This window comes from Syngnathus scovelli, chromosome 7 (assembly GCF_024217435.2).
Source record: "Syngnathus scovelli strain Florida chromosome 7, RoL_Ssco_1.2, whole genome shotgun sequence".
NCBI classification, from domain to species: Eukaryota; Metazoa; Chordata; class Actinopteri; order Syngnathiformes; family Syngnathidae; genus Syngnathus; species Syngnathus scovelli.
In genome coordinates, this window is record NC_090853.1 from 3215349 (window position 1) to 3235039 (window position 19691).

General features: G+C 44.4%; 3 protein-coding genes across 5 annotated transcripts; 1 reads left to right on the forward strand and 2 right to left on the reverse strand.

Moving 5' to 3' along the window:
• Positions 1-79: 79 nt before the first annotated feature.
• Positions 80-11005, forward strand: caln1 (calneuron 1). Of its 2 annotated transcripts, none has more exons than XM_049726919.2 (6): positions 80-873; positions 3921-4042; positions 5694-5837; positions 6106-6218; positions 7621-7777; positions 8333-11005. In XM_049726919.2, the coding sequence occupies exons 2-6, from the start codon at positions 3928-3930 to the stop codon at positions 8458-8460; spliced, it is 657 nt and encodes a 218-aa protein (XP_049582876.1). In that variant the 5' UTR covers positions 80-873; positions 3921-3927; the 3' UTR covers positions 8461-11005. The 2 variants fall into 2 exon arrangements, with proteins under 2 accessions (XP_049582876.1, XP_049582875.1); XM_049726918.2 differs by lacking the exon at positions 80-873 and adding an exon at positions 2129-2372.
• A 94-nt stretch (positions 11006-11099) lies between these two features.
• Positions 11100-15497, reverse strand: LOC125972886 (polypeptide N-acetylgalactosaminyltransferase 17). 2 transcript variants are annotated; one of them, XM_049726914.2, is made up of 12 exons: positions 15293-15497; positions 14908-15222; positions 14518-14701; positions 14287-14453; positions 13600-13774; positions 13326-13490; positions 12988-13105; positions 12702-12887; positions 12494-12631; positions 12090-12185; positions 11782-11943; positions 11100-11709 (listed from the first exon to the last, which is right to left on the reverse strand). In XM_049726914.2, exons 2-12 carry the CDS (start codon positions 15146-15148, stop codon positions 11551-11553), a joined length of 1791 nt encoding a protein of 596 aa, XP_049582871.1. In that variant the 5' UTR covers positions 15149-15222; positions 15293-15497; the 3' UTR covers positions 11100-11550. The 2 variants fall into 2 exon arrangements, with proteins under 2 accessions (XP_049582871.1, XP_049582870.1); XM_049726913.2 differs by having other exon boundaries at positions 13293-13490.
• Positions 15498-15679: 182 nt separating this feature from the next.
• LOC125972885 (polypeptide N-acetylgalactosaminyltransferase 17) lies at positions 15680-19596 on the reverse strand. Its single transcript, XM_049726912.1, has 11 exons — positions 19320-19596; positions 18952-19135; positions 18711-18877; positions 18120-18294; positions 17846-18043; positions 17630-17747; positions 16967-17155; positions 16765-16902; positions 16440-16535; positions 16204-16365; positions 15680-16125 (listed from the first exon to the last, which is right to left on the reverse strand). Exons 1-11 carry the CDS (start codon positions 19594-19596, stop codon positions 15988-15990), a joined length of 1842 nt encoding a protein of 613 aa, XP_049582869.1. The 3' UTR covers positions 15680-15987.
• Between the last annotated feature and the right edge of the window lie 95 nt (positions 19597-19691).

Genomic DNA, 19691 nt, shown 5'->3' on the forward strand with positions numbered 1-19691 from the left:
CTAAGACTAACCTTCCAATCAAGTGTTTATTCGTAATAATAATTTTTATTCTTTTTATGAAATGAATCTTACACATTGACGGCAGTGCGTTAGTTTAGCATAACGCTAAAGGCCGGCAGTAGTGCGATGATTCACAGCCGAGTGTGGGATGATTGACAGCTGTCATATGGTCTGCCAGAATATTCCCATCACACCTTTTGAGCCAACACCATGCTGAATTTGCTCCTTGCTAAATGTGGAATGGATGCTGCTTCCTTATGTGTCTTACACACATCCATCTGGAGTGGTCCTTTGGGTTTTTGGGGAAGAATTTTTACACAGCTGTTTTAATTCCTTTTAGGTCTAAATTGGTCATTTTGGCTATGCATAATTTGTGACCCACTCAAACTTTCCCCCAGGTTGATTTACATGCGAGTTCCACGAGCGCGTTTCCTTTTGAGTCCTCATTTTTGCGCTTTAAAAAAAAAATAGTTGGCGGTAAATCCACACTGAACACATGCGTGGCATATTAACAAAAGTGTGTCATTATCAGACCCAAAAAAAAATCCCAGACAGGGTGATGACGTCACCAAAGGAGCCAATCGACGCGCGCGCGCTCTCTCATCCGTCTTCCTCATCATCATCTTCATCATCTTTTTCCCGCCGCAGGAGGAGAAAGAGACGGAGGATGGAGGGAGAGCAGCAAGCAACATGTCGTCAGGGAAATGTAATCTTCATATTTTTGTTTTTATGAGACATGTTGGAGACGTGGAGGCAACAGACGTCTGCGAATTTTAGGAAGTAGGACAAGAAGAAGAAGAAGAGCAGAACCTGGAAGGGAGCGGATCACCGAGATACCCAAAGAACAGAGGACATTGGCACACACACACACTGGTAAGTTGGCACCGTCTGTGGATGGGTCATCTCATCACACCTGTTGGATGATCGACGTGTGTGTGGGGGGGTCGAGGGGGGGGCAGATCAAATTCTGTGTACTTAGTCCCTCTTAAATGGAGAGTTGCGCTGTAGGACGTCGCTTCAAACTGCGTTCATGGAAGAACACGCCATTCTTTGATATGATACTTTTTATTTTTTTTGTCGTCCACCGTTGCTGTGTTTTGTCTGTCCCTCTCCTACCGTCTTTCCATCTCTACCTTTTATTGCGTCTTTCTTCTACCACTGACTGTGTTCAGCACATTACTTTCCTTGAAAACAAAAATCAATAAAATGATTGATAGTAAGATCTATTTTCCCCGAATTATATTCAGATTTTTAAAAGACCGGTACAACTATTCTATAGTGAAGTCAATTTCGTCAGATTTATTTTGCAAAAAAATTTCCCCAGTGACTCTCTCTGTGGGCCTGTTCTAAAAATAGTTTACCAGTGATGGGACATTGTGATTTTCTAGGAACGATGTCGAAGCGATCATTTTGAAAATGTGACCACAATTTGTCTAAATTAAGTGTTGCATATTGATACTTATCATTTTCTAGTTATTGTGAGATTTCATAAAAAAAAAAAAAAAAAAACTGCCCTCACACATGAAGATAATTCCAACAAAATGTCAAGAAGTAGCTCTCAGTTTCATCTAGAGTTTTAGCCAATCCAAATTTTTATTTTTTTTTGGATCTCACATCAGGCTGTGATGCTTTTCTTGCCCCATAATAGGACCAAGGTGGGGTGCTGCTATATTCCATCATCTGACTGTCTTCTCTCTACTGTCGCCATTGAATCTTTTCTTAACTTCTATCGTGACATTTCTCTCCCTTCGTCCTCTCACCTCTCTTTCAAAACCATCTGTTTCTCATATCTGTTCCTCAAAATTTTCTTGTCTCTCTTCTGCGTATCTGTTTGTCTCTACCTTCATTCTCCATCTCACCACCTGATCTCTGCTTCTCATGCGTGTCTTTACGTTTATCTCCGATCCATTCTCTCTCCGGTTTCTACCTTCCCTCCTGCGTCTCTCTCTACCTTCTCTTTGAGGTAAATGTTTGCGTCTCTGTCTGGAATGTGTCTCGTTGTTTCTCAGTGTGTAAGTGGGACTCGGGGAGCGCTCGTGCATCTGGAGGAATGTCAGCGCGGTGGGAGGGAGTCGCTTTGAGGATGAAGAGAGAGGCGGCGGAGGCGGGAGAGGGTAGAGAGCGGGACGAAGAGTCGGTGTTCGGTACCTGCTGCTTTCACGCTCAAATATTCAAATCCGTGCGGGCGCCGGTCGCGCGCACGTTGTCGTCGGGGATGAGGCTGCGGGGTTCCCGGACAGATTTGTGATGGAGGAGGAAGGAGGGGCAGCGGTCGAGGCGAACGGCGACCTGCCGGGGTACCTGAGGGACAGCGAGGTTTCCAGCCACCTTCTTGCGCAGTATCCTGGTGATTTACACGGCGGGCTTTGCGGGTAAGAGACCCCGCCGGTTTGTCACGGTCCGCTTGAATCGAGTCGCAGGTAGCTTTGTAAGATTGAAAGAAAATCACTGCAGTGTTGTCGTCCAACCGGTCGCCTTGCTGTTGAATATCATTCGTCTTTTAATTTTGGGTGGCGTTTGTCCTTAGTAAGGTCGGGGGGGTTAGCTGTCCCAGCTGAGGGGTGTATCCTGGACTGGCCCCCCCCCCCCCCCCTAGCCAATGTCAGGGTGGGTCCCGACCGGGTCCGATTGTGTTGAGACCAAAAAAGAACTGGTCTGCAGTCAGTGTCAAATCAGAAAATGGGCTGGTCACCAGTCACTGTTAAGAGACTGGTCGCAAGTCAACATCAGAAGACAATCAAGGGATTGGTCGCCAGCCAGATCATACTGACAAACAAGACAACGTGTCCTTATCTGTCAGGAAGTGACATCTGCGGAGACACAAAAAAACACTTGAGTTGAACCCATTGTTACCCTCTTGTGTTATTTTCTGTGTGTGTGTGTGTTGCAGCCAGTGAATTGTTGGGGTGATTTACTATTATGGGATGTCAGCGGTGCTGAGGCTCGGGCGGCGTTAAATGGCATCGTATTTAAAGGCTTTTATGCCGCACATAAAACACTTTCACGCTGTTTTGGTGCGCACATGAGTAAATCGGGTGATAGTTAATACACACACACTACATCAAATGTGTAATTTTTAAATATGACTGATTGGATGAGAGAGCACAACAAGCCTTTTAGAGAAAAGAGAATATTGTATGTATTTTTTTTTTCCAAGAAAAATAAAGTTAATCACACAATAATAGTCATTTATCTTGTAGTTGAATAGAATAAAATCATATTTAATATATAGAACAAACAAAAGAATAAAGTCGTATGTCTTGAAAAGTAGTTGTAATCTTAGACTTTATGAGTATAATTTTGAGATAAAATGTGTGCTTGTTGCATAAAAACATGTAATTTAATGGGAATAAAGATGCATTTAAATTCAATTTACATTTTGTTACAATAAAAAGTTATTTTTCCAGACTTAGACAAGACAATAAAAAAATTATTTAAAAAAGATTGTAGTCGTACAAATAGGGCACAAATAACCATGTTTTGTTTAAAAAGAATAAAAAGTAGTTTTAGACCCATTGCATCAGGAGACTCCCTGTGAACCATGATGCAACACACACACACACACTTAGTAGTCTAGCAGTGTGTCCCGCTCTGTGACTTTTCCATTTAGCGGATGACTTGCGCTTGTTTTATTGTTGTTTACAGCCCTCTTTATGGAAGAGCTTGTTTTAGCTGGCACACGGTACCCGAGAGGCGGCGGCCCCAGTAGCCTGTTCATCACCTCCGTGAACATTTCACTTAACGGAACAAATTTCAAAACACTCAAAGTTCAAGTTGACATAAGCGGGCCCAGGGAATGGGTGGATGGATGTCTATCATAAATCGACCCACCTCCCCCCAAGAGCAGATGTGTTCGAAGCTGATGAGCCACATGCTGCTTCATCAACATCCTGGATCTGATCTCGTTGTGTTGCCGGCAGAGAGAAGATGCCGTTCCACCATGTGACGGCAGGCCTCCTCTACAAAGGCAACTACCTGAGTCGCTCGCTCTCAGACACCGACAGCGACGTGTTGGCCAGCATCTCCGTGGAGGAGCTCCATGGTGAGTCACATCTCATCATATTTTCATTTCAGATTTATCTTTAGATGTGACAAACCTGAGACCAGGTCACATCACTGGAAACAACACAAGAAGAAAATATTTTAGCTCATTATGAACCATGAGCCCAAGCTCTCCTCAAAAGCACCTCGTTCATCTTTTCTGTCAGGAGTTTCGAGTTAGCCTGAAGATGTTTTGTTATTTTCCATCAAGCTTGTTATTATAATCCAAAAGTGGAGTGTCTGTTGGTGTATGTGTGTGTGCGTGCGTGCGTGCTTTTCCACTTTCTCAAGAAGCCGGCGAGCAGTGCAACTAAACACATCAAAGTCAGAGCAGAAAAATATGGCCTGCATACTAATCGACACACACACACACACACACACACACACTGCAGCGCTACATCCACACCATGCAATGCAGTATATAGCATACACACCACCACGTACTTTACATATCGTCGGCCTCGTTGCCCAAGTCATTTTCCAATATTTTTTAAAAACAAAAATTAAACATACCTTGGTATTTTCATATTGCCATTGTAACAAAAACTATAACAACACAAACCCCCCCAAAAAAGACAACACTGCCTCTCAGTCAACATGAAGGTCATTTGAAGGCTATCCATCTGTCTGTGCTCTTCTCTGGCGGCCATTTTGCTGATAGGTCCATCCTGCCTTTTTAGCCGTTGACTTTTTATTTGCATTGTTAATAACGGCATTCGCCGCTAATCGCGCTTCACGCGCATGCACGCCGTTAACTTTTATTTTACAGGCTGATGTTGTGTATTTTGTTTACCACTGTGACCGCTAAGAGGCTCAAGCACCTGATAAATGAAGACTGCACCACACACACACACGCACACGCGCACACGCACGTAATGGGAATCCAATGGTGTCACATTAAGGCGCCACCTGGAAAATTGCTTGTGCAGAGCGAGCGAGAGTGAGAGGCTGTGTCGAGTGTTAATATGCTGGCAAGCATCGGCGCCGCATTAATATGTCCATATTCCATTCATATTCATATGGCTGGACAGTATCTGCAACACATTACTAAGTCCATATTTTATAGTTAATAAAGTGTTCCCCTGCTGGATCGTTGTTTCTCCCTAGCGCAGTCAACGTATTGCAGATGTTTTTTTTTTTTTTATAATGAGTTTTTACAGTGTGCAGGCAAGTCCCTATTTACTTTTGTTTACTTTCCCTGTCAAGAAATAGGAGACTATTGTGTAATATCACTTAAAGGGAAAGAAAAGAAGGCTCTTGCTTGCACAGGTCACTAAATAAGATACAAGGTGTGCTTGCTTAAAGCTGTTTATTTTGTGAAACCAGAAATTTTAATTCCTTGGCATTTCTTCTGCGAGAGGTCAGTGCTGCCCGGGCATGTTGGTGGCGCAACGTGGTACTACACTTAAGTTGTGCACTTCTAAATTAACCAACTTGCTTAAGAACTGTAAAAAAACATTTGATTATCTTGAACCGGAAGATAGCATCACAGTAAAATTGTAATTCAGCATAACTGGCTAAATGTGTCATTTAAATATTTTTTAGACCACCAAAATGTGTCATCCTGCATATTTAACACAAAATCAGTTCGATTTGGCGTGTCAGGTGAGACACAGGAGGTTGACTCGGTTCACTTCCTGTTTGTGTGGCAGAGATCCGGGAAGCCTTCAAGGTTCTGGATCGCGACGGCAACGGTTTCATCTCCAAGCAGGAGCTGGGAATGGCCATGCGTTCCCTGGGATACATGCCCAGCGAGGTGGAGCTTGCCATCATCATGCAGCGCCTCGACATGGATGGTGAGGGACACACACACACACATTTGCATGGCTGGTTAATAATTCATCAATAGTTGTCACTCCAGACGGAAACTAGCATTCGCTTGATGATGCAACAGAGCAAGCCATGTGTCCATTTTTAGTTTGAAAGAGTAATTGTGTGACAACTTTTATTTTGAAAGCACAAAGAACCAACAGCCGAGATAAAACACTTTTTTAAGATGAAGAACTTGACTTTTATTTTGAAAAATAATTATTTCTATTTGTTAATTTATGTTATGTTGCGAAGGCGATGGCCAGGTGGACTTTGAGGAGTTCATGACGATCCTGGGACCAAAACTTCTTTCTTCTGAAACCAGAGAAGGTTTTCTGGGAAGCACCATCGACACCATCTTCTGGCAGGTATTGTGAGTCCATCAACACCTCTCCTCTGTGTTTCACATTTAGCGAGTGTTAAGTGGACCCCCACTGGAAGATTTGATTGCTCTGATCATCGTTCGTGTGATGGCGACGCTCTCAGTTGACCTGCTGTTAGAAGCACTTTGATTATTTTTTTTTTCTCTCTCATTAGAGCTCAGTGTGGCGGACTCTGATCATTTAATTCATCCGTATGCAAATGAGCTGTGACACACAACACAGCACAGTGAACACTTGCAAATGAGCTAAAATCGTTCATAGCGATGTTGTGCCTATTTTTTTTTCCAATTAATTTTTTTTTTGCATTGATGATATACTGGCTTTCCCTGCATAAAAAAAACAAAACAAGCAATAGCTGCACTTTTTTTTAAATTAATTTACTTCATTAGATATGCAATGGTGCAGTTCTTTTTTTTTTTCTCATGTAACTGCAGGCTTTTTTTTTTTTTTTTGGTCACTAAGTATATTGTCTGTGTTGTTACCTCCGCCAAGGACAACAAAGTGTGAGCCAGAAGATTTGTTTGGTTGTTTGTTTGCGGCGGCGTTTATCGAGCGTGGCCGTATCTGCGGCGCGCTCGGCTAACGAGTGACGAGGCCCCTGGGCTTAATAAGCGCTAATAATGAATCACGCTGACACTAATTGGCTATTGATGACTTTGCTCTTCACCTTCGAGCTGCTAAACGACGTCGAGAGACACGGGGAGGACTCTCAATCTCATGGTCTCGCCCCCCACTCACCCCGCCCCCACCCTTCCTTTCCTCTATCTCATTTTCTCTCTGTGGCAAACATAAAAGAAAAAAAAATAGTTCTGAGACAGAGCGCAGATAGAAAATAGATAAATGAAGTGCGCTGCATGACTGTGTTACACTTTAGGACCTTGATGTCTTTTCAAATCTTTTTTGTTGCCAGACTTAGTCAACAGACTCTTGTCCTTTTCTAATTGGATGCTTTTGATTGTGGTCCATCATTTTATTTATTTATTTTTTCCTGGCTGTCATCACCACGGCCATGTTGTCCCATAAAGGTTGCTCGGCGCTGGAGGACAGCGGGCGCTGGCTGGTGCAGGGAAATAAATTTTTCATATTTTGCTTATCTACCACCACCTGCTCCTCCCCATCGCCAGGGGCAACCAGCTTAGGCAGCAGTAATCGGGTCACTGACCTCCCCCAAGGATAGGTGACATGCAGGTTTGGCTCGCGTGCTGCCAAACATGCGTCACTCTGTTTATGATCAGTCAGCATATTTTCTTTGTCCTTCCTGACACCGCTCATCGAGTCCATTAGGAGGACACGCTTCGATTTGCACCCTAGTCTCGAAATGTTTTTTTTCTTAGGAAAGTTTAAATTGCCTTCAGTGCCATCATTTCATATGTGCATACGTTTGCAGTTTGATATGCAGAGGATCACGCTGGAGGAACTGAAGCACGTACTCTTCTACGCCTTCCGAGACCACCTGACCATGAAGGACATTGAGAACATCATCATCAACGAGGAAGAGAGCCTCAAGGAGAACGCGGGAAACTGTCAGACCGAATTTGAAGGAGGTACCTGTGTGTGTACCTGTGCGTTTCTGCATGTGTCTACTGGTGGTGGGGCTGTCAGAAGATATTTGACATTTCCTCCTCAAATCTCCCATCACCTACTGATTTATTGATTTGAAAATGCTGTCAACTCTGTGGGAGGAGGCGAGGAGGTGAGGATGAGGGCGTGAGGAGGATGAGCAGATGGATGGAGGGAGATTAGGATGAGAAAATAAGACTGAGGAGATGAGTAAGGCGAGGTTGGGAGGAGGATGATAAGATAGACAGACAGATAGGAAGATGGATGATAGCTAGCTAGATAGTTGTCTAGCTTGTTGGCATTATTCAAAAATATATCAAAATATATGTATTTTATTGTCAATATTTTTATTTTTTTTATTTTTTTTGTCTTCAAGAAAAGTAAAGTGATGACCGCCACCAATGGTGACTCGGCGCTGGATTGATAAAAATGAACCCAGATGAATTATGAAATTGAATTGGGTTGTTGGAATGCTGCGTTCAAGGACATGTCGTAAATGCCGGCTCTACAGCTTGACTGTTATCATCTTTGTCTCTTAGTGCACCCGTCCAAGAAGAACCGTCAAACCTGCGTGAGGAAGAGCCTGATCTGCGCCTTCGCCATGGCGTTCATCATTAGCGTCATGCTGATTGCAGCCAATCAGATGCTGAGGAACGGCATGGAATAGCCACGCCCACTGTGACATACGCACCCACGCATTCATTTTTTTTCCTCAAGCTCCACCCCTTTACTCCGACAGCAGGGACTCTCAAGGGCTGCCGTTACCCACAATCCTCCTCTGACCTCTTCGGATGATGCAATAAGACGGCAGGAAGGAGCACTTGACTTTTGTTTGGACGCCACGTACGGCGAGGAGCCGCCGAATGTGGTCAGAAGGTCCACGTGGACAGCATCAAGATCCGTGTGGAGGAACAGGACATGTCCAACCTGGCGGCCTCACTCAAGTATGGTGAACACTCGTTCTGGCTGCCGCAGGGAATGCTGGGAATTGTATTTTATTTTATTTTTTTAAATACAATTTATTGGTGTGGACTGTAAGTCCTCCAAGAGGGGGATCAAACAGGGATCTCTTTGAGACAAGAACCCCAAACACTTAACGTCCTCCTTACTCGTCTTCCTCCATTGTCGTCCTCTTTTTCCTCCTCCTCCTTTCCCTTATCTACCCTCATCCTCTACTTTTCTTTTCCTCCTTTCCCCATCTCCGCAAAGCATGAATATTCTCCCCGTTTGTCGCCATCTTCTTCTGACTTCCCGTTTCTCACGGCAACCGAGTGTGTCGAGGAGACCAGGCGGCGCCGTCCCGTCTCGTCCATCTGTGCTGTTTCTGTGTGCGCGTGTGTCCTTTTCCGTCTTGACTTGATGAATCAATTCACTGTTATCGACTGATTAATGATTGATTGACGAGTGATGCTGTAGGTCACTTTGCATAATAAGCTTTATACATGATCAAGCACACATAGCAGCAATACTGATAACACAACACAATATCCACTTTTGCCAATTGGAGTCCTCGTTAAGAGGGCCAACTGAACACTTGGCAGGAACAGTGAGACACACCCTGGACTGGTCGCCAGCCAATTGGCAGACAAACCAATCCCATTCATAATGTCATGTCATAAAAGTCTGTTAGCTAAATGCTAACGCAAAATGCGATAACGGAAATCAATAGATGGTCACGATAAATACAACTGCTACGTTAACACACACGGTGCAGCAACACATATAAACCGAGCATACAATTATACGCAGACATATTTTCTCTGCTCTGTGTGAACTTGTAGGGTAGCTCAACTTTGCTGTCTGGCGTCTTGGCACAACTCTGAATTGGGACGGCTCTATTTGAAAATAACGGGTTTTAAATCTGCGATCTTGTGCTTGTTCACTGTAAAACGAAGCAACATAAAACTAGCAGCACCTTTACTAAAAAAAGGAAGAAGCCACGTGGTCTCCTAGGCCCCGCCCACACGTGTTGTGTCTGTTATATGTGAATTCTATGAAGTAACAAAACACTGTGACTGCACAACTACAGTAACACTCTTGCACCGCCGGGTGACGTCACTCTGAGGCGGATTGTGTGTTCGAAGCCATAATAGACTCAAACGGGATGACCAGCAAGCTTTGTGAAATTGCGCCCTCTTGTGGACAGCACGCAAACAGCGCGTTTGTTTACGCCACAATATCACATTTTAATTTAACAATTTGTTTATTATTGTCGTCATGATACAGTGCACTTGTACAAGCACAATAATAAACATATTGTTAGTTTAATAATGATGAAGTGAGCATCATAGCTAGATTTTTTTTTTTCTTGTTTGATGGTGTACCTAATGACTTGTCTAGTGAGAAGTGTCAAGGGGTGGGCAAACAATATTTTAAAAAACAGATAGGCCATGTCATTTGTAGACGAGATACGTCACCGTTAAAACGTGTATGTGACACATGTAAAATAGTTTTATAAAGTAATGGGATAATTATGCTGCATTGATTTATGATTACAATTAATTGCCAATTATTCCTTAAACCAATAATTAAATATGTCACACAGCGTAGATGATGAGTGATAGTTCATTGCCATTTAAAAATAATTACTATACTATAACCAATTATGTATTTAAAAAAAAAAAAATTCAAATGCATGTGTAAAATATTTCGATAATAATTTATTCTCATTGTTTTCATTTTCATGTAATAATATGGATAAACCAATTATTTATTTACACAAATAATTACATTGTAAATGCATGAATAAAATATTTTATTTTGTAATAATAAACCTATTAATTCTGATTTTATAAAACAGTGGGCCATTTTCTTTGCCCACCCCTGGTGTTACAGCAGCGTTTGCGGTTATTTTTTTAGAGCGTCCCATTTATTTTGAAACACAAAATTAAAAACTGAGCATCAAACCACAGGGAGTGGCACATTTTTAGTATTTGCCTCCCATAGTGTGTGTTCTTGTTCCATTCAGACAAACCAGCCTTGCAGGAATGTTTGCATGCCTCCTCCATTCCTGAGCTTTTATTTTGGCGGAGAAACGGACGCTGGTGTCTCTCTGGAGTAGCATGAACTCTCACAATATATTAACCAAGCACACACACACACACAAATTGCATGTGCGACAATGAACTTTTAAGTTGTAATATTTAACAAGGCTCAGTGTGTAGATACTGAACATGCGTACAAAATCATGCAATAAATCTGTTTTTGCAAAATGGTTCTACTTTTTTGCCTCAATGGGTCGTGTGACCTGTGATTTAAAAAAAAAGGCCACAAATCTCCGCACGACAACAGAACAAAGCCCCAGGCTAATGAAAACGAGACATAAAACAAATTTATTTGGAGAACTTCTTTAAAAAAGTGAACAGCCCAAACAATACAGGCAGTCATACATTTCGGGGTTATTGCTATTTGACTGACACACACCAAACCCGCTCTTGCTGCATAATAGGTCACGAGAGGCTTGCAAATGAGCAATGAAGCCATCAAAGCTTCAGCACATGGAGCCCAAGCAATTTTGAAAGAACAAAAGATTTGTTTTTGATCAATTTTTTGCATTTCTTTTTTCTATGCTCAAAATATGTCTTTACTTGTATCGCTGGTCTGTAAGCACCTGCTTCAAAATCATAAACCAGGTTGATTTATTTTTTCTTCCAGCTCACTGCCCAAGTAAAAGTCAACAGGGTGCATTAGCATCCGAGGCAATCATCACTGTCCCAGAAACTGGTCCTGAGGTCTCCACACTTAGGAGTGTGTGAAGCTACGATGCTAACCGAACTTCAGCACCATCTTTCATGGTGTACTTTATGGTCCACCGCTGTCCAGAGCAGTACTTCAACACCGCCTGGTGGCCGAAGTTCAATTTGGTGGGCACTACCTCCAGGCAGCGGCCTGAGACAGAGTTTACTATGGAATCACCCTACAGGGGGAAAATAAACAAAGCTAAAAGGTGACCTAAACTAACTATTCATGAGAAGAAACTACCTGTCACCTGAGTGAAAAACCACTTGGTGTGGTATTTGTCTTTGTCTTTCTCACAGTCTATGAGTTGCGGGAACGAGGTGGCAGGATCGTCCGCCACGCAGCGAGTTTCCTCCGCGGGTCTGCTCAGCGAGCCCAGGAACAGATGACCATCTTTGGTGTAACGTCCTTTCTGAGAAACAACACAGTTGTGGGAGCTAATGTGTCTTTTCTTTCTCCTCCTCAGTTAGTTTTCAACCTCTGGAGATGACGGCAATCCTTTGACTTTTTGCCACCCTGATAAGCGAGTACTTCAGGTCCAGTTTCTATCCCACTTACCTGAGGATTCAACCCATGGCAGGGGTATAGGGTGGCTGTGCGGTTCTCATTCATACCGTCGTCCAAACACAGGTGACTCGCTTTGGAGTTGCGCAGCTGAAATGCCAAACGTAGCACTTTTGACGTGATCAAAAATGAATGTTTGAGCATTTGAGAAAATCATTGACTAGCATGCTGGCTAACATCTTGTTTACCTTTCACAGTGCTAAAGCTAGCTAACAGTGTTAAGCAAAGTTTGATTAGCATGCTAGCTAACTTGTTTACCTTTCACTGTGCTAAAGCTAGCTAACGTTTACCCAGCGTTAAGTACACGTAACATCATAGCAAAAATGTTCAGCCATCCATTTTGTGGATCCAGGTCTCAAGAGGATTTGGGTGGAAAATAAATTTGGTGTGGGACTCACCTCGCCATAATAGAGCGTGTCGCTATACGGTTTCAACTCGGGGTAAATGTTGTCCAGGTACCACTGGAAACTTTTACACTGCAGACTCTTCCTGAGCGCCACCCTCTCGGAGATGTCTCCAAAATCGATGCCGTGATTCTGCAGTTGTCACCATCAGATGAGCGCTTCGCGTGGATTTTGTATCAACATAGACGATGTGGGGCCTCACCTCCATGGGGAGGTTCCAGGCCAGGTAGACGTTGGACTTGAAGTGGTCCATCCAGACCTCGGCCACGCGCAAGGCGTTGCGGCGCGTGTAGAAGGCGATGTCGCTGGTGTACGGCTTATTCGTGCGGGCGATGTGAGCCACGCGGGAGCATGGCAACACCTCCATGCTGCCCCCGCACATCCACACCTGTAGGGGGCGCAGTCGTGCAACACTCATTGGCAAATGGATCATATTTTTATCCCTTGGGAACCAGCTGTGTGAACATTTCCACTGCGACAACACTAACCTTGATGCCCAGTTCGATGTTCTCTCCCCCATAGACATCCATGCCAGGGTCCAGCAGCCCAATCTCGCCAAAGAAGAGCCGATTGACCACAAAAGAGCAGCCAATCATGGCGGGGCTCCTGTCTCAACAAAGCACACTATCATTTGGAGATCCCCCACAAAATTGCATATGTTGAACATCACTGACATCCATTTTAGTATTATCGTTTATCCTGTCTATGGAGTTCCCCATGATATGTTAGCATTGAGCTAGTCGCCATTTGTTGGATGTCGTGATATAAACATCTGTACGTGAGGCGGGCCCACCTAATGGGTGCCGTGAGGTCCCCATTGTCCCACCATTGTTTTGGTTGGCTGATATACATGCACCACAGCTCCCAATTGAAGCCGTGGGCCGAGTTGTCATAGCGCTCCACTTCGAAGGTGTCTTTGTCGATGTTGTCAATGGACGGCAGTATAATCCTCCCGCGGTCCTCCTTGATTCGGGTCAGAACCGGCTCGGCCCTGGTGAGTAAAAATGAACATAAACGCACATCGCATCATTTTAGCGGATGCAGCAACGATGACTAAGCCCGTTTTTTTTCTTTTTTTTTTTAAAGGAACGTTGGCTCACCAGAAGGGTGTGAACTCCACGTGGGCATCAAAAAATCCCGTCACCTCGGCAGTAGCTGCCTTCCAGCCCTCAATCCTGGCCCGGATCAGACCCTCACTCTTGTGGTTTCTGACGATCTTGACCAGACCGGGGTAGCGCATCTTCATGTAGTCCTCCAGAGGTCCTTTCAGCTGCTCTGCATCACAACAACAAAACATCTTCAACTTCTAGAGGTAAGACATTTTTTTCTCCTAATCTACACCATAGCTAAACTTTGAAGAAATCCAATTTGGAATGCAAACAAAGCGGCGCCTTTTGATGTGGGACCGAAATACTCGCACGCACTCGCTTCCTCCTCTTCATCATCATCATACACCATTTTTAAGATGAGGAAGTTTTTCTAATTTGCAAAGGGACACTGTCAAGTAGCTCAATAATTAAAATATTGTTATTAAAGAATGATAGCTGCATTTCCTCTCCAAATGTGTAATCACATTATTTTCACTTCTTGTTTCTGGTAGTGTTAATGTTAATAAAGTGAAGTCGACTAAATCCACATTCCCACTTGACGTTTCGGTAATTTGCATATATTGCTACTTTGTAGTTCCCAAATGAATACATGAAAAGTGAATTTTATAGTAACGTTTCCACCAAATGTTTCACGTCTTGGAACTTGTAGAATTAGAAAGTGTATTTTTTTGGCCGCACCGTCGTCGCTGTGATCATCCACCAGGATGATTTCTTTGAGTAGGTGGGCCGGCGTGTGATTGACAGCCGAGTGGACCGAGCGCAGGATGACGGACAGGGCCTCGTTGACAAAGATAAACACCAGCGCCATCTGGGGGAGATCCTGGGAATGGCCGACATTTGGACATCTAGAGAAAATACAAATAAGGACTTTTCAGAATGTGGCTCAAACAAAATGCGGCGGTGTCTAACCTGTCGGGTCTGTAGTCCGGGATGGTTCGGTCCAGGGAGATGGTGTTGCTCAGGTAGGCGTTGTAGCCGTATTTTTCCTTCAGGTACTTACTCTCGCTCTCCTCGCTCGGAGAAAGGGTGGCTGCCAAGTCACCTGCTCTTCGGCCCCCGAAACCCTCAATAAGCCCCAAAGATTTGGACAGATCTCAACACAACAAAAATAGGAAATTATTAGAATCATACGTGGGTGTTGAAATCCGAAAAAAAGTTGGTGCTGAAAATTTCAGTAGAGCCACATTCTGCCGGTGCGCATGGTGCTCAAAGCGCAACATTCTAACTTTTTTCATCTCGAGCGTCATCTCTATCAAAGCCACCCCAACCAATGCTGAGTAAATGGCCAAAATTTACTACCCTGTAACTGTTGGTAAACGACGTTCTCCAGCGAGCTGAGCCTTTCGAGCAGCCCTTGGTGGTTGGCGGCGGTTCCGTTGGCCCGACTCGCCCTCGTACGCTCGGCGTCTGGAGCGTCCGGAGTAGCCACGCGGACCGCAGGCTTGCGCGCGCTACTGCAGCGGCTCCACAGCGTCATGATCCCGGCCAGCGCGAGCACGTTGAGTACTAGCAGAAACCTCCATCTTCTCAAAATAGCCATGGACAGCCAGGGTGGGTTCGGTTCCGGCCACTAGCAGAACACGAAGGGAACTCGGTGCGGCGAGCGTGTGACGGCTGCTGGGAAACGGTGATCAACATTGATTTTTTTAATGAAGATGCTCCGTCGTGGCTTGGCGTCGTTTACTGTTGCGGCGTTGATACGGCATTCCGCGGGTGAGCGCTCTCAGACGGACAGCAGATGTTCCCTCCTCCGTACCGGTATCAGCGACAACGTGTCAAAGCTTGTGGTTATGTTCGAATTTGCTTCCGTCGTCGCCAGTGATGATGAAGGCGATGATGATAATGCGCGTGCACGGGAGCAGCTTCCGTGCGCGTCGAGCAGACCGTGACACGCGCGCGCGCGCTTCTCAGATGATGCACGTGATGAGTGAATCCGTGTTGACTAATCAGATTATAGGGCGGTGTTATGTCAAAATGATATGCATTGGTACGTACGTATGCTAGATGTTTTTTTTTTAAATACAAGATGTGAGAAAACAGCGGGTAATGTCACAAAGTCACAAAATCGTCATTTCAGTTCAGCAGTTTAAATGATATTTAATTTTGTACAATATGAAACACATTGTGTACGTCGCCCCCTTCCCTGGTTTCTACTAATGACAAACATTGATCTGTTTGAAACTTTGTGTCGTTAAGAGAAGCCAAACAATCTTTAAAAAAAAAAAAAATCACTAATGATGTACAAATATGGCCAAATAATAAACAAACAAGCTTGCGTGGTAATAAAATCAAGGAAGGGTTAAATGTGATCGATCTCAAGTGCGCACACGATAAATATGAAATATAAAAGATGCCCTACAGTCCAGGAACAGCAACAACTCAGAAACTTACGACGGGAATTGTTAAATTCCACCTCTGGCCCGAGCATGTCTGCATTACTACCTTGTAGAACGGCTCGGTTGGAATGGGCACCACCTCCATGCACCGTCCCGTGCCCATGTTTCGGATCGGCTGACCCTGCGTAGGGAACAAGATTGACACACTTTTAAGTCCAAACTATCAAATATGACATCACAAAAACAAAGTACACGTTACCTGTTTGAAATTCCACTTGGTCATCGCAATCTTTTTCACCTTTTTGCAATCAAGGAGCTGCACTTCAGTGTTTGGGAGAATGTCGGCCATGCAGCGGGTTTCTATAAAGCTGTTGCCTAGCTGGCCCAGGAACAGCTGGTTGATTGCGGTGTAGCGCACCAACTGTGGAACGAGTTCACAAGTTCTTTTGAAACAAATGACTCCCCTGAAAAATTGTGTTGTGGTATGCTAGGCACCTGAGGAGCCCAACCATGGCAACTGTACAGAATGACGGCGTGCCCCATCGGGTCACCCTGGTCCAAACACAGGTTAGTGGCGTTGAAGTTGTACATCTGAAATTACAAAAAAAGCCATCTTTCATCTCTGAGCCAAAATTGGCTAACACGTCAACCCACAAAAAAGATACCAAGTCAATATAGACACATGAAGTCGGCCATTTTGGTTCAATATCTTCTCTCCAGTGACACTTAAAAGACAGACTTATTCTAGAGATTCTGTCCCAATCATATTAGAACCACATATTTCAGACCGATTGACGTCACAAAATTGTGTTGGCCTCACCATGCCGTAGAGAAGAGTGTTTTGGTGTGTCTTCAATTCAGGGTAAACGTTGTCCAGGTACCACTTGAAGTTCTTACACTGCAGTCTCTTCCGGAGTTCCACCCTCTCAGTGATATTTCCATAATCGATACCGTGACCCTGTACCAGATATCACATCAAGTTAGAATTAGTCGATTATTTTGATTGGATGTGTGGGTGTTACCTTCATGGGAATGTTCCAGGCCATGTAGAAGTTGAGTTTGTATTCATCCATCCAAACCTCAGCCACGCGAAGACCGTTACGCCGCATGATGACCGCTAGGGAATCTTTCAGGTAAGGTTTGTTTCTTCGCGTGATATGAGCCACGCGTGAGCACGGCAGCATCTCCATGCTACCACCGCACGTCCACACCTGCAGAAAAGGCAGAATTTGACCAAAATGTTGGATGACCACTTCTTGTGAACAATGATTAAAATTGTGTGCTGTGTTTTAGCTCATCTTGTTTTAATGTTTGACAAGAAAGCACTGAGTGAATGTTGACTACTATGTTAACATTTGTGCTAGCCACTAGCTAGCTTTTGAAGTAGCCACTAGCTAGCTAAACTGCCTCGTAAGTGTTTTACACTTTCAGTCCACCTTGTGTGTAATGCTTGACAAGATGGTGTATGTAGACTACCAGATTTGCGTTTGTGCTAGCCACTAGCTAGCTAGAACGACTTGTTATGCTTTTCACATTTTCGATCCATCTTGTTTATGATGTTTGACAAGATGGCACATGGAGTGAGGTACTACATTAGCATCCAGGACCAGCTGCTAGCTAACTATCCAATGCTATATGATTGTTTTGGGTTGGGGCCGGGTGGTGAAACCATATGAGATACTAACCCTGATGCCCAGTTCCACGTTCTCTCCCCCATAGATTTCCATTCCAGGGTCAAACAGGCCCAGCTCACCAAAGTAAACCCGGTCTACCACGAAGGAGCAGCCAATCATAGAGGGAGTTCTGTCAAGTGACCCCAAAAAACAGGTTTACAATGACATTTTTTCTACGACATTTTAAATACGAATAAATTGTAGCTTCCACGTAGTGATCCGGCCCACCTGATGGGGAGGGTGTCGTCATTCAGGGCCATCCATGTTTTCGGGGCCTTGATGTATTTACACCACAGCTGCCAGTCGTAGCCATGGGCCGGCTGCCCATAGGTCACCAACCCAAAGGTATCATGATCGATGTTGTCGATAGCCGGCAAGATGATCCTGGTGTGGTCCTCCTTGATTCGGGTCAGAACCGGCTCAGCCCTGATTGGAGAGGAATCACATGGTTTGGTTGGCAACAGACTTGGTTGAAACTAACTTATAAACTAATTTGCCTCACCAGAAAGGAGTGAACTCCATGTGGGCATCAAAGACTCCTATGACCTCGGCGGTGGCCGCGTTCCACCCCGCAATCCTGGCCCGTATAAGACCCTCCCTCTTTTTGTTCCTGATGATCTTAACCAGACCAGGGTAGCGCTTATTCACGTACTCCTCCAACGGTCCTTTCAGATGCTCTTCAACAAAATAGAAACATCATCTTCTTGGGCAAGTTCAGCGCCCCCTGCTGGCACCAGATGTCACTGGTTGTTCTGTGGCTTCGCCAACTTCACTGATTTGTGAAGCAGAAGTGTCACATTTTTATGCAAATCAGATTTGATATCATTTGCCCAGTGTAAATAAAGTACGTTTGAAAGACGCAGTTAGCGCCTGGAGCTAATGAAGTATAATCCACAACCAAGGCGTGACAAGTCATTAAAAAGAAGGCAAACTTGTTTATCAAAAGCATTCCAAAGCTATGGGAACACTCACAAGCCCTAGTAAAGCTCAAATTATCATGTCAAAATGTTTCTTTTGCTGATTGTGACTTGATTTTAGACTTGGCATATTGCTAGCTGATCCAAGAAAAAGGGTCTTAAAAGCTAGTCCATACCGTCATCGCTGCAGTCGTCTACCAGGATGATTTCCTTGAGCAGGTGTGCTGGTGTGTGATTGACAGCTGAGTGGATGGAGCGCAGGATGACGGACAGGGCCTCGTTGACGAAGATAAAGATAAGGGCGATCCCGGGGAGCTGTGTCGGGTAGGTGTACTCTTTGCATCTACACGCAAACATACACGTATTATCAGTAGCAGAAATTGATTTTTTTTTTTTTTTTTACTCCAGTGTACTCACTTGCTGGGTCTGAAGTCTGGTATAGTTCGATCCAGCGAGATCTTGTCGCTCATGATGGCATCGTAGCCGTACTTGTCCTTCTGGAGTTCCGCTTTGAATTGGTCTTTAGGAGACAGCGTAAAGGGAACACCGTCTCCGCCTGGAGCATCGAAGCCCTCAACCAGACCCAGACGTTTGGAAAGACCTGAACACAACACAACCCGTGATGGAGACAAGTGAAAATCAGTAATTGTACTCAACAACATACATTGTACCTTGGCTTGTCTAAAACTACTGGGTTATAAATAACTCAAATTAGTTGAAATAGCTAAGTAAAGTTAAAAAAGGACTGAGCTTTGGTTTTATTGTCAGGATTGGTTGAGTCCTACCGCTCAGGTGTTTGAACACGATGTCCTCCAGGTAACGGAGCCGCTCCCTCAGACTGTCCTGGACGCTCTCACCGGTTCTCTCCGGCTCCATTGTCGTCGTCTCCGGTTCTTGTTCAGTCACCGGCTCTATCAGCGGTCTCCTCTCCATCATCTTAGTAACATCCGGAACCGGACGGTCATCGTGGCTCCGTTTGGTGTTGGACAGATAGAAGATTGCCACCAGTCCCAGCATGTTGAACAAGAGTAAGAGCTTCCATTTTCTTGACATGAAACCCATGACGGTGGCGACGCATGTGAAAGCAAACCAACTGGATGAGGTGAGTAAAGACAAGTCACATTTTACACACCCAAGTCAAATTAGCAGAGAGGGTG